Source organism: Habropoda laboriosa, unplaced genomic scaffold (assembly GCF_001263275.1).
Source record: "Habropoda laboriosa isolate 0110345459 unplaced genomic scaffold, ASM126327v1 scaffold120, whole genome shotgun sequence".
In the NCBI taxonomy this organism is placed as follows: domain Eukaryota; kingdom Metazoa; phylum Arthropoda; class Insecta; order Hymenoptera; family Apidae; genus Habropoda; species Habropoda laboriosa.
Genome location: NW_017100227.1, coordinates 77,643 through 91,415, shown reverse-complemented (window position 1 = coordinate 91,415; position 13,773 = coordinate 77,643). Strand labels below are relative to the sequence as shown.

General features: G+C 41.9%; 1 protein-coding gene across 1 annotated transcript in view; it reads left to right on the top strand.

Annotated features, from left to right (window-relative positions):
- LOC108571202 (homeobox protein cut) overlaps positions 1-11,778 on the top strand; it is a 147,778-nt gene extending 136,000 nt beyond the window's left edge. Inside the window, exons 5-8 of the mRNA XM_017933198.1 lie at positions 6,612-6,966; positions 7,329-7,989; positions 8,065-8,338; positions 9,477-11,778. Coding sequence (XP_017788687.1) covers positions 6,612-6,966; positions 7,329-7,989; positions 8,065-8,338; positions 9,477-11,185 — 2,999 coding nt within the window. The 3' untranslated portion in view covers positions 11,186-11,778. The remainder of the gene's footprint in view (positions 1-6,611; positions 6,967-7,328; positions 7,990-8,064; positions 8,339-9,476) is intronic.
- Positions 11,779-13,773: the final 1,995 nt, after the last annotated feature.

Genomic DNA, 13,773 nt, shown 5'->3' with positions numbered 1-13,773 from the left:
ATCGTGTACGCGAGGCTACGGAAGCAAGCAACGACCGGTCGAAGCTTTCACGCAATTAAGAAATTGAATCGTCCGATTAGGGGAAAAAGAATTGTGCTGTGTTGGTTGTTTTGCACGAGTGAAATTCGAACTGGCTGAAAAACTGATTTAGAAAGTGTACGAGAGGTAACGTGAACGATTTTCGATTACGATATTGTAAGAAAAAATTCATCGTGACGTTGTCGATTATGTTGGGGCGCATATTTCTTTTTTTTTTTTTTCCTTATTTCATCGCTGAAGTACCTTACTCTCTCATTCATCGTCACGTTCTACGCAGTTGGATTTTGAAATCACAATCGCGCTCTGATAATGCTATCTCTGCCGTATTGGGTCAATGAACGGTTATGATCGAGCATTAATTATTCGCTTCTACTATGATTCTGTTATAGCAGAGAATTTTATCGTCGGAATGTCTTCTTACGATTTTTCAGAAATAATCTTGCTTTCTTTTTTTTTTCGTGGAAATCTTACCATGATTCTTTTTTTCTTTTTTCAAATGTTTTATTTAAAATATGAACTGTTAACTGGAAATGCACAGGAATAGCTGCTACGATAACGTTATCTACATTTTAAATGAAATATTTCATTGAAAATATTAGATATTAAGTATACTTACAGATACTAAAATTACATTGTCTATCTTTATATTAAAGACAGATAATGTTACCTTACTATCCTATTTCTGTAAAATTCGTGCACTCCCACTTTAACAGCTCTCTTCTTCATCTGAAATCAGCTTCAACTAATTTCCTTCTAAACGTTGAAAATTGAAAATTTAACGAAAAATTAATCACGATATTCTGTTCTTTTTTCTTTTCTACAACAATTCCTCGACGAAACGTTTCTTTGCTGCGAGTTTGATCGGCGATTTAAAAATGGGACCAACCGTGCTCCGGTTCCCTGTACTTTACATCCTATTTATTTACCCGGCCTCTCGCCGCGAAAAGGAAATAACAAGCATATTTGAAGCCGTGCAGTAGAACAACTTTACAATTATAATCGCACAATTAGAGTCCCATGGCCATGGGCGATGCATATCCGTGTTTCGATAAAGGCAGCGCACTCGAAAGGGGTGGTTTGAATTAAAAAAGAATTCCAACGATTTTAAATAGCTCGAGTAACAATATGTTGAATAATTAATCGAACCAAATGGAATAATAAAGAAGATACAATCGACAGAGTATTGGTGTTTTAAAATCTCCCTTTCTTCCCGCCTCTAATATAGTCCTAACAAAGAAGTAAATTTCCTCAAGATCAAGATCGACAAAATTTCAAAAATAGGAAATAATTATTTCTTTTATTTCTCAAATTTCTCCATGAAAAAAAAAAACACAAAAATCGTTAATTTACACTGTTCCACTACCTCTAATAAGTCCCGAGATATTAAACTGAGTATATCTACTATCTCCAACTTGAAGGACGATTTTCAACCCTTCAGTGTGAACGTTCGACGAGATAAAACAAACTCCTGTGAAATTTTTTTTCCCGAGAACTACCGTATATCAGAGTTTCATAAAAGTCGCAATGACCTAAACGGTAATTGTTATTTAATAAAATTTCTAATTAAACGTGGTTCTGATTTCGTCGTACCTTTCGCCCGAGAAAACTGTATAAGTAGCCTGTGGACACTTGTCGTTGACACAGACGTCGAGTTTTAATGATTATTTCGCAAGTGTAACACCGGCAATTCAGAATTTCGTTTTCGACAAACGTTTTCTTGGTATTGCGGGGCTTAATTCAAAGTAGGAACCCCCAACGGTGCCTCGCAGTCGCGTATTTCACCGTCAATTAAACGCGCTATATGCAGCCACGCACGTCTTGCTTGTGTGGAAGAGAAAGAGCTACTGGTGTACTGGCGCAACGCGAAAGAGTTACGTTCATTAGCAAGGCTACTCTGGTTCATATAGCGATTTTATCAGATTTTCTGTCCCGGTTGTATCCTTCCACCTCCCGGAGCCATCGTTCGTACGAATGCATGTAGCCTCTGTCGTCGTTGGAAACCGCGGATATTGCGCAGCCTTACGTTGGATCTTAAAAATCAACCCAATTATGTTGTTCAATACGAATATCGCAGATCTCTCCGTTACGTGTACACGTATATTTTTATGCGACTTCTTTAGATCCTCATCATCGTTCGTGGGGATTGTAAAATGGTTCGTGCAACAAAATCTTTCAGAGAAACTCTAATTGAGTCTTCTATTTCTGCCCGTTCGAATATCCTCTGCGATGCAGTTTATCTATTATTTATCTTCACGGAATATACCCTTTGGTAAAAAAAATGATACAACGTAGGGGAGAAAGAACAAAGAAAAAGAGGAACGAAGGTTTAAGAGAAGTGTTTTGAGGCGCTTTTTAACCCTTTAGAATGCGTTGAAATTTGTTATTTTGGCCGTATCGTTCTATTAAGGTGAAAATGCGTGAAGGATAAGATTAGGTATTAAATTAAGGTAAAGGTGCACCAAGAGGCTCCAATACAGCGCGAGCAAATTTTCGAAACGCCTGTAGGGCGGCAACAGTAACGAAAGGGTCAAGGAGTGTCTTAAAGTTGCTAGGGATTGGCTAAATAAATTAATATTATGATTGACGAAGTTAGAGTGGTTTGCCGTTCGATTCGTGCAGTTGAAATAACCATGCGATGCACGATGCTGCTTAGTATGATGTAAAAAGTAGTATCTTAACGATCTTGAGGGACAAAAAATATTTTTCTAATTTTAATCAAATTATTAGAAGAAATAATCTTTGCAATCTAATCTTTACTTCCATTTTATAAAAATCAGCGCAGTATTTGTAAAGGTCCATCCAGTGTTGAGCAAAAGTTATTTCGAATATCGAGTAAATTCGAATTATTCGTTATTCGAAGTCTTCAACTAACAGTTACAAATAAATGTCTTCAAATAAAAAAAAAGAAACAATTATCAAAAGTGTTTGGAAAAGAGAAAAAAACTTTCCTAAATTTCGTATCACTACCAGTCTCACAAGGTAAAAGGAAAACTTCGCAAGAAACCGAAGCCCAGTTCCCATCGATATTCAAACCTCGTTGTTCCATTTTTCTTGCCCAACCAAACCTATTGTTCCGCTCGCAGTCGAAAAATACAAGGACTCGCACACGCCATTTCGCAGGAGTCGTATTTTTCTTTCATCGTGCCCGATCTGTTATACGGACTCCGGGCCGTAAGACACGTGTATTTTCCATGGGTCAACCAACAATCGCGGTTGGCGTAAGAAACATTGTAATTGAGAACACACGCGTTCGTTTGTAACAGCCCCTTTACCTCGCCTAAGTTGCACATTCGTCGACACGAATTCTCACGAAATTGTTGGAAATTTTGTAATCTACCATTTCCTGCTGTAGGTAAGCAGGTACCGAAAAATATCCAAGATCGCAACCTCCGATATCTACGTACATACCCTGTGTGACAAATAATTATCACGAGATATCGTCTCCTTTCTCCGTGCAATATGGATTTCTTGTCCATTCTGGCCATTGTCCTCGCAGACTCGATTGTTCTTTCTCTCTTGACGATTCTTGTGAGTTGGTTTTTTGATGCCGTGGTGCGATCTGAACGAACGAACCGTGACGTTTCATCATCCGGGAGAGAAACGAATGGTGGTAGGACTGCGTGCGCAACGGAAACAACGTGCTCGCGACACCTTGGATATTATTCTTTGTCTAATTAGCCACAGACGGGTTTTCACGTTGGTGTAGAATTTTTTTTCAGTAGAAGGGAATTCAACGTCGATGGTGAACAGTTTCGTGCAAGTACGCTCAAAGTGTTTTTAATTACCGTCGGAGGCTAATGACTTTTGAAAACTAACGATTTTTGTATATTTCCAAGTAACGATACTAGTCTTAACAAAGTGTATATTTTTCATGAAATGTATTATTTTTCGAAAGAAACACGGTGTATCTAAAATTTCAAATAATTCCCAAAACACAACGTTTCTTTAGAAATTAGAAAAGAATAATTTTCAATTTTTTTTTTAGAATAATGAAAGATTCACTGCGAATAATTTGCGACTTCTGTTTATTCCTAATATTTGCTATTGAAATTTTGATACACAAAATTAACAAGCGTTTCGATGAAAAAAAAATTCAAAGTCACGTTGAAATCTCTTAAACAAATACTTGATTTTGAAAAATTGTTTCATGATCGCGATACAAGACACTATTTTATAGAACATATTTTAAAAATGATTCAAAGTGGTCGAGTTCTGTAAGTCCGCACACTGTGCATTGTAATACATTTCTATTGCTCGAATTGAATTTCCATTGGTAATTATGTCAGCTTCGTAACCAGCTGATTCTTTCGCGAAGAGGTTGTCGCAGCCCCAAGAAAATATCGCATAGATACAGAAAGAGGTTGGCATAAGTCGAAGTCTGTTGGCACGAATTCAAACGTCACGACACAATACACGCGTGCAGGTAACGTGTGTGTATATGTACAATAGTTGGTTTCTGCGACAAACACGAACCTTAGTGTCGTCATTGTCCTCGTAATGTTTCCACCCACTGCGATGTCGATTTCTTGAAACATTCCCCGTCGACCAATATTCTTGCAATAATAACTACAACATCAGTTTCTTGGATCATCGTCTACATTCCGATGTCGATGTTCCATTAATCTCTTCCTTCCACCTTTCCACACTGCGTTACGCTTCTGATGTAATTGTATTTGAAAAAGGTCAACGTTGAAATTGGTTCTTTATAGGAAAGTGTGAAGTCGAAGATAAAATTGATCTTTGCGGAGAGGTGTAAAGTGGAAGTTGGAATGGAATTTGGAATCGAAATGAGTCGAAGTTAAAATTGAAATTTTATTTTATGGAATTTGGAATCGAAGTGGTTCGAATTATTCGAATTGTCGAAATGAAAATTGAAATTTTCTTTTTCCTACGGAAGAGGATGGAATTTGGAACCGAATTATTCGAATTGTCGAAATGAAAATTGAAATTTCCTTATCCCTACGGAAGAGTATGGAATTTGGAATCGAAGTGGTTCGAATTATTCGAATTATTAGACCGATCATTCAATGGATATCGTTTGAATTGGACCTCGGCAGAAAAAGTCGACGTTAAAATTGAAATGGATTCCTACGGGAAAGGATAGAATTTGAAATTGAAGTCGTTCGAATATTATTCGATGAGACCTCGTCGTAGCACGTTAGGATCAGAGACAAAAGTTGCAACTTCTCGAACCGAAGTTCGGTGGATTTGGATAGAAAATAGGGTATTTAATATGTAACAGTCGCTAGAATAATGGTATAGGTTCTTCCTATGTTTTATGCATCGAGATATCAAAGTGAAAACAGATAAGCAAATGACACCGTTCGCCAAGTTTAACGCCCATCGGTAAATTCTCTTTGAAACATCGATTTCTATTTCGTGTGACAGAAATTTGATGAAAAAAAAAAAGAGAATTTAAAAAATACTTAGGAAAATAAATTGAAAATAGAAAATAACGTCTCAACTTAACGAATTTCGCCATAATTTCCTTTGCTAATTTCATTCTTCGTTCTCCATTAATTTCCCTGTATTTTTCTTAACAATTTTATTCTTCATTTTCCATTAATTTTCTCACGTAGAATCGGCATTTTTCCACTTGTACCACTACTTACACGACACCCTGTATTATTTCCTTCTATTCCACGGGTTGAAAACGCGTCGATCCATGACTAGAATATTCGCGGAAGCGAGGAGGCAAGGGCATCGAAGCAATCAAAGACATGATCGATGGTTCATTCGTCTGAATCTTACGGCTGATTGGTCAATTAGATGGGAAACACGTAGAAGTACACTCTTGGTTAGATATGGGGGTGGAGATGCACTAGGGCGAGGCCTCAGAAAAGGATATTTTAATTATCGTCGTGGGGTTATGCCTTTGCCTTCGGCTTGGAACCCGCTGTTATTGATTTTGCCCTGTATTAATTGCTTCCACGTTCGATCGAATGTGGAATCAACCCTCAGATTTGATTAAGTTCGTGGCTCTCCTTCCTTATGAAGCATCGTTTGCTCTAACGATCGATATTAAAAAGCACCGATAGTCGAAGATATTTCAATTCTGAATTTTTCACAGAAGAAAATTCTTTTCTTCGAAAAATTTCGTTGCTGCGCACGATAGTTTCGAACATTTCATTAGTGTGCTTCACACTGGAAAATCGAAGATATGAAAATTCTAGAAAAATTTTAACAAATCTCTGAATTTTTCGTAGAAAAATATCGAGAAAATTCTTTTTGCACAAAAGATTCCTTCGCTAGACGATAGTTTCGAATATTCCATTCGGGTGTTCGCACTCGAAAATTCAACACATGAAAATTTTTACGCTATAAAGTGACGAAATTGAAGTTACAAGAGCGTTAATAAGTGCCTGGTGTTGCAACTACGAGAACACCAAAACCGAGAGTCCAGAAAATGATTTCGTTACGCTAGTCAAATATCGCTAAATTATTATTTACCCAAGAGATGTCCTTAGGTTCCCTAACATTTTTACATTCTTTCTGTATATATATTTATATGTACGTATACATTTAAGAAGAAACCGAGTAAGAACGCACCACAAGTTGTGCCTCACCCGTAGAGTATGTTTCAGGCAAGGAGCAAGGAATGCCAGCGTTCGCGCGCGGTCCACAGGAAGGTGGTCCGCCAGAAATGAGTGACGAAAGGTTGGCTCACATCCTCTCGGAATCAGGCCATCTACAGATGAGGGGCGAGCACGAGGTGTCGAACGATGCTGACAGTAAGAGTCCAAACAGGATCGGTTGCCCAAGCCCCTTTAACAAAGATAGGCTCGACAGTCAGAATAGGAGACTGAAGAAGTACGAGAACGATGACATTCCGCAGGAAAAGGTAGTCAGGATCTATCAGGAGGAGCTAGCCAAGCTCATGGGTAGAAGAGTAGAGGATCTACGTGGACCTCGAGAGTTCTCTTCCAGGTGAGGCTCGAACAATCGACACACGCTTACAGAGACGTTGCCTGAGTAACTCGCTATACGTACCGAGCTTAGAGTATCTCTATACACACGAACCGTTCGGTTAGTCTGATCCCATAGATCATCTGAGTCACGGCTGAACCGTGGCCGCGCATACAGAAACTATGCTGAACAGATGACGTATGCGGCTAAAATTAATATGCTACACGCTATATCTGTTTCGTTACTTAACACCAGAAATGTCAGGTGTAAACACGAAACGGTCTGCTTCTTTGGCGCAAAGCTCAGATTACACGGGCTTATTGTCAGCAAATCCCCACGATTGATCATTATTGAGGACAGCACGAGACCTCGATTAATTGTAGCGCGATGTTTCCGCACTTTTTCAGCGGCGCGCAAGGTGGTCTTCAGGGCATAGAGCGTACACAGGAAGACATTCGGCTGGCACTGGACGCGTACCATCGTGAACTGCAGAAGCTGAACGCGACACCGGGGCAGAATCCGTCGCTAACTGGACTACCAGGACTGCCTGGTCTACCTGGCCTACTGGCGCTTCAACAACAAGCTCTTCAACAACATCATTTGGCGACGAACGGCGGAGGTGTGCAAGATCTAAGCCTGGGCAAGGTGGATCCCAGGAACAAAATGATAAACGGCGTGTCCGAGGAGGAGAAGGAGAAGATGGAGGAAGTGATGAGACACGCGGGTAGCGCGTTCTCATTGGTCAGGCCGAAACAGGAACCCACCACTGCACCACAATCAACGCCAGGTGGATCTAGCGCAAGTTCACCTCTTGGCAACTCGATTCTTCCACCGGCGATGACACCTAGCGAAGAATTCTCTAGCGCAGCAGCGGCCAGCCCTCTTCAGAGGATGGCCTCTATCACGAATAGTCTGATCAGTCAACCGTCCACGCCTACCCATCACGCGGCCAATCAAAGGCCGCTGAAAGCAGTACTTCCACCCATTACACAGCAGCAGTTCGACATGTACAATAACTTGAACACGGAGGACATCGTGAAGAGAGTAAGTTGAACTGGTCGATATTTGTCGTCAAGTATTGCACGTGACTTGGCTTATGACGAACATTGGTCGTTTCAGGTGAAGGAACAGCTGTCTCAGTATTCCATCTCGCAACGTCTGTTCGGTGAATCAGTATTGGGTTTGTCTCAGGGATCCGTGTCCGATCTGCTGGCGCGTCCTAAGCCCTGGCACATGCTGACGCAGAAAGGCCGCGAGCCCTTCATTAGGATGAAGATGTTCCTCGAGGATGACAACGCGGTGCACAAGCTGGTGGCCAGCCAATACAAGATCGCTCCGGAGAAGCTGATGAGGACCGGCGGCTACGGTGGCCTGCCTCGTAAGTTTAACTCAGGTCAATATAGATGTTTTGTTATTTTACTAAAACAACATAGTTTGGGAGCTCGATACTGTGTACCGAATGCTGCTCTATCACAAAAGCGACACGTGTTCAATCGAGTGACATAGAGACGTTTATTAGAGGACAGAGATTCTGCGAGGGAGAATGGCTAATTGCAAATCGCCTATTTCGATGGAACTGATGTCGTTTCATTTTTCACGCGCTTCACTCTCGTGTTTAGAAATTCTGATGTCTTTCATTTTCTCTCAATTTTCTGAATACGCTTTTTAATCCTTTGAGGTCAATGAACTCGTATAATACGTTATAGTTGACGTGGTCGTGAACTCAGTTACGTATATTTGGGAAAAATGTAATTTCAGTATGATTCAGTTTAAGAAGGAAATTGAAGTAGTAACGGATATTTTAAATTATTATTTTCACGATATTAGAAGAGAACATTTGGAGGCAGTATAGTGATTTAAGCTAAAACTGGCTACAATGAACAGATATACAATTTCTTATCCGGTTAATGAATACCGTAACATATAAAAAAGTAATTGAAGAGCAGATTAAGAATGGCGGACCAGATTTGATATTCCAATAGGATAATGTATCTGTTCATAAGGCAGCCATTGTGGAAGCATTCTTGGCGTCTGCAAATATATCTGTGCTCGTCTGGCATGCTAGGTCACCTGATTTAAATATCATAGAAAACTGTTGGGGAGAGAACTCTCGCGATAATCGACAATTCAATACTGTTACAGAATTAAAAGAATGCATTAGACAGGAACGGGACAGACTGCCAGAAAATAAAATCAAAAGTTTGTTTAAATCGGTCAAAATAGAGAAGGTTGAACGTGATGTTATTTGTTTCACAAATATCATCTTCGTCACAATTCACTTTTTTCGCTGACCTCGATGTAACAGTTAAATCAAGAATTAACCTAGATGCATAAATGTAAGAATTCGTAAAATTTACCGTCGTGCTAACTTTTTTCCCGGCAAAAATTAGCAATTTACAATTAGTCACCCTCCCTGTAAGTCTGTAACGAAGCAACATTCCGACGCGTCAGCCAAAGTGAGCTTTCGGACTATAATACGAAAGTCTCGTGTCCGGTGATAGTTCAACGTTCTGTTTCGCGTGTTTTCACAGCCTGCGGAACACCAATGAAGCCGATGCCTCCGACGAAACTGGTCCAGGAGCAGCTTCAGAACGCCGCGAAGGCGCAAGCAGCTGCGCAGGCAGCCGCTCAGGCAGCGGCGCAACATCAACAGGAGAGCCAGTTGCAGCTTGGTCCCCCTCAGCAGAGCCCTCAGCATCCTCAACACCCTCAACCACCACCACCGATGATGTTAACGCCGCCAGGTCCTCATCATCCTCACGCTCAGCTCAGTATGCAGGAGCTGCAGAAGAAGCAGCAGCAGCAGCAGCAACAACAGCAGCAACAGCAACAGCAGTTGAACCTTCACTCGCCTCATCATCAGATGACACCGTCGCCTCTCCGTGGTCTTCATCCGCACATCTCGCCCAGCGTGTACGAAATGGCCGCGTTAACGCAGGACTTAGACACCCAGACGATCACCACGAAGATCAAAGAAGCGTTACTGGCGAACAACATCGGCCAGAAGATCTTCGGCGAGGCTGTGCTGGGATTGTCGCAAGGATCGGTGAGCGAATTGCTGAGCAAACCGAAACCATGGCACATGCTGAGCATAAAGGGCAGGGAGCCATTCATCAGGATGCAACTTTGGCTATCAGATGCGCACAACGTTGATCGGTTGCAGGCGTTGAAGAACGAGCGTCGGGAAGCGAACAAAAGAAGGCGTAGCAGTGGTCCAGGTCACGACAACAGCTCGGACACCTCGAGTAACGACACAGCCGAATTCTATCACGCGGCGTCGCCTGGTCCAGGACCAGCCTCCGCGAAGAAGCAACGAGTTCTCTTCTCGGAGGAGCAGAAAGAAGCTCTGAGACTCGCGTTCGCCCTCGACCCGTATCCGAACGTAGCTACCATCGAATTTCTGGCTGGTGAGCTGGCGTTGTCCTCGCGGACGATAACCAACTGGTTTCACAATCATCGGATGAGACTGAAGCAACAAACGCCGCACGGGCAACCCGAGCCTCAGTCCCCTAGGGAGCCTGGGCAACCGTTCGACCCAGTTCAATTCAGATTACTGTTAAACCAAAGACTGCTGGAGATCCAGAAGGAGAGACTGGGTCTGGGCAACGTACCTTTGCCTTACACTCCCTATTTCAACCCGAATCTGGCTGCCTTAGTGGGGAACGCGCTGAAAGAGCAGTGCTCGGGTTTAGATCTGTCGATGAACGCGCTGAAGAGAGAACCGAATCAGGAGTTTGAAGACGAGGACGTGGAGGACGCGATGAGCAACCTGGGCAGCGAAGACTCTGAGGGATCAGCGGGTAGTATAAAAAGGGAGCCCGCGGAGACGCCTACAGCGCCGACGACGGTCAGATCGAACAGGAGGAAACCTGCCGCCCCACAGTGGGTGAACCCGGAGTGGCAAGAGCCGGTAAGAACGGGCGACGAGGTGATCATCAACGGTGTTTGTGTGATGCAGACCGACGATTACGGAGTGAAGAGAGAAGCTGAGGAGACGATCAGGGTGGAACCGACTCCGGTGCAGGATAGATACGAGGAGGATGTGCAGAGTGACGTATCCTCCGTCTCTGGGAACAATGGCCAGGATCGGGATAGTCCTCTGCCCAGTCCTAAGTCTGGACAGAACAGTCCTGTGACGTCGCCTAGGCCGCCCTCCACGCAGCAGACGCAACAGTCCACCGAGGAGAGCCCGAAGGAGAGCGTAGTGAAACACGAACCAGAAGAAACGTGGGACTATTAAATGAACGCTCGGTCCACGGGATACTTCACGAGAGATCAAAAAGGGATGGACGTTGTCGAGACATGCCAAAACAATGCTGCGAACGTAAGGACTACTACGGCCTAGTTAAGTTCTTAGAGAGGAAACAAACCAGTCATAGGATTCGACCAGGAGGCCTGATTGGTCGATTCCTGCCTACCATGAGGGCATTATCATAGAGAGGCGTATACAAAGTAGAATACAAAGTGAAAGAAAAAAAGGAGAGAAATGGACGAATGAACGAAAAAAAAAAAAAAAGACAGCAGTGTGCAGAAAACTGAACAGTCGGTGAAACCTTTAGGCTGCTTGAGAAAAGAATACGGAGCTCAATCAAAAGGACTCTTTTTTTTCGTAACAACGTTGTAATCTGTGCGAGGATGGGGATAGTGTGATGTGCATAGTTGCTACGTTTCGTGGATTCGTATTGTTAGAAGACTGTGACGCGACGCGACTGTCGTGCAATCGCTCGAAATCCGAATAGAGCCTGGCCCGCTTCCGTTTCTCGAGTGAATCTCGTTTAAAAGAAAAAGGATCGTGAAGTAAGAGAAAAAGGAACTGGAGAGAATCAGAGAGAAAGAGAGAGAGAGAGAGAGAGAAGAGATATAGAAACGGAAATGGTTCGGGTTCATAGAGTGCAATCTACGAGTAACCAGAGTTGTTAGATCAAATTATTATTAATTTTATCTAATTACGCGACAAGATGAGCGATTAATAATTATTGCATAATTGTGATTCATGTTATATTGTTTATACACTTCTCCTGTCCCATAGTCGTTAAGCTGTTAATGTTATTAACACTCCGCTCTCCCACTACGTACCTTTTTTCGTCTGTTCGGTTATAGACGCGTTGTCTTTCGTAAAAGGAGAACGCTCGTACTTTTGTCCCCTTATTCCTGCCTTTTTTGCTTGCCCACCGACTTATGGAAGAGCAAGCACTAATCACCCAGTAATCGGTTATGCACTATTATCAATTTCAGCGTACGAGTGATTTCCGTTTGCTATTTCCTTGAACGGGGCAAGCAGATTAATTAAAGCGGGATTAAAATGAAAATCTGTCCATTTGCGAATAGATTTTTATGTTTTTATTTCTATTCTCACGTTGAAGAAAAGAGAGAGAGAGAGAGAGAGAGAGTGCACGCGCGTGTGTCTGTGTGTGTGAATGACCGAGGTTATCAGTTACTACCAATATTACCGTATTATTAGGCTTACGTTATCACTACTATTTTATTAATATTATTATTATTGATTATATTGTATTATTTTATTACCATTCGAATCCTTAACGCGATAACAACACGGCTTGTAAAGCCAATGTGATAGAGCTTATATGCGATGATAAAATAAAAGAGCGACGTGCCGGGTGGGCCGGAGGCCTTCTTTTACGCGACGAGGATACGCCCGGTATCTTTAAACCGGACGATTAAAGAGCGTGGCACCGTGAGCTCGCATCCACATGTAAATAACTGTACAAAATGAAAGGAGAAGAGAGAAGAAGAAGAAGAAGAAGAAGAAGAAGAAGAAGAAGAAGAAGAAGAAGAAGAAGAGAGGGGGAGCACTCGGAAAACATGCAAAACATTACATATACATGATCTTGTATATTATACTTAATTACCACACTTAACTCTCTAATAGCGGTATATCCACGCAGAACTAAGGGGCGAAATGGCTGTTCACCGCGATCGCTTTAACGCTGCATTTCAAACGTCGAACGGATAGTGTACTGTGCGCGTGCGGGAACGCAGCGTTAAGGTTGGTACGCGTGGCGCCATCCGAAGAGCATAATTACGAAAATTACCGTACACTATCGATGCTTCAGAAGGGAGAGGAAGTGAGGGTGAATGCTTGTGCTTGTATGAGAGTGAAAAGGGACAAAAATTATCCTCGATATTACGAATCAAACTTGTATTTACAAGATTAAATTTTAATCTTCGATTAAATTCTAGTCCGCAATTTAAATGAACGATGGCTAAAGGGGAGAGAGAGAGAGAGAGAGAGAGAGTGAGTGAGTGAGAGTGAGAGAGCGAGAGAGAGGGTGAACGAGAGCGAGAGAACGAGCGAAAGAAAGAGAGAACGAATGGGAACGTACGATGCGCGAGCGAGACAGCCAACCAGTGAGAGAAACACTTAACAAAAAGGGCATTGCTAATTGAGAGACCAGTGATCCGACATTCTTTTTTTTAATTTACATTTTTCCGTGAATCTGTAACCGTCGGGGAATTAGTGTGCACTGTATACAACGCTACTATTATCATCATTAACGCTAATTAAAAAAAAAATCGGCGCACGCAGACTATTATTCGTTATCGTTATTATTATTATTATTATTATTACTATTATTATTATCATTGTTATTATTATTATTATTATTGCTATTACTGTTATTAATTATCTTTATCATGATTATTATCATCCGTTACTTGTAACATAACGACATCGACCAGTCGCAATAGTGGTTGCCCCGCAGTGATCATCGAAAGCACCGAAATCCGAACAATGATACGACATTTGATAATACCAAATCGGTTGTACGAGAGAAAAGAAAGAAAGAAAGAAAGAAAGAAAGAAAAGTA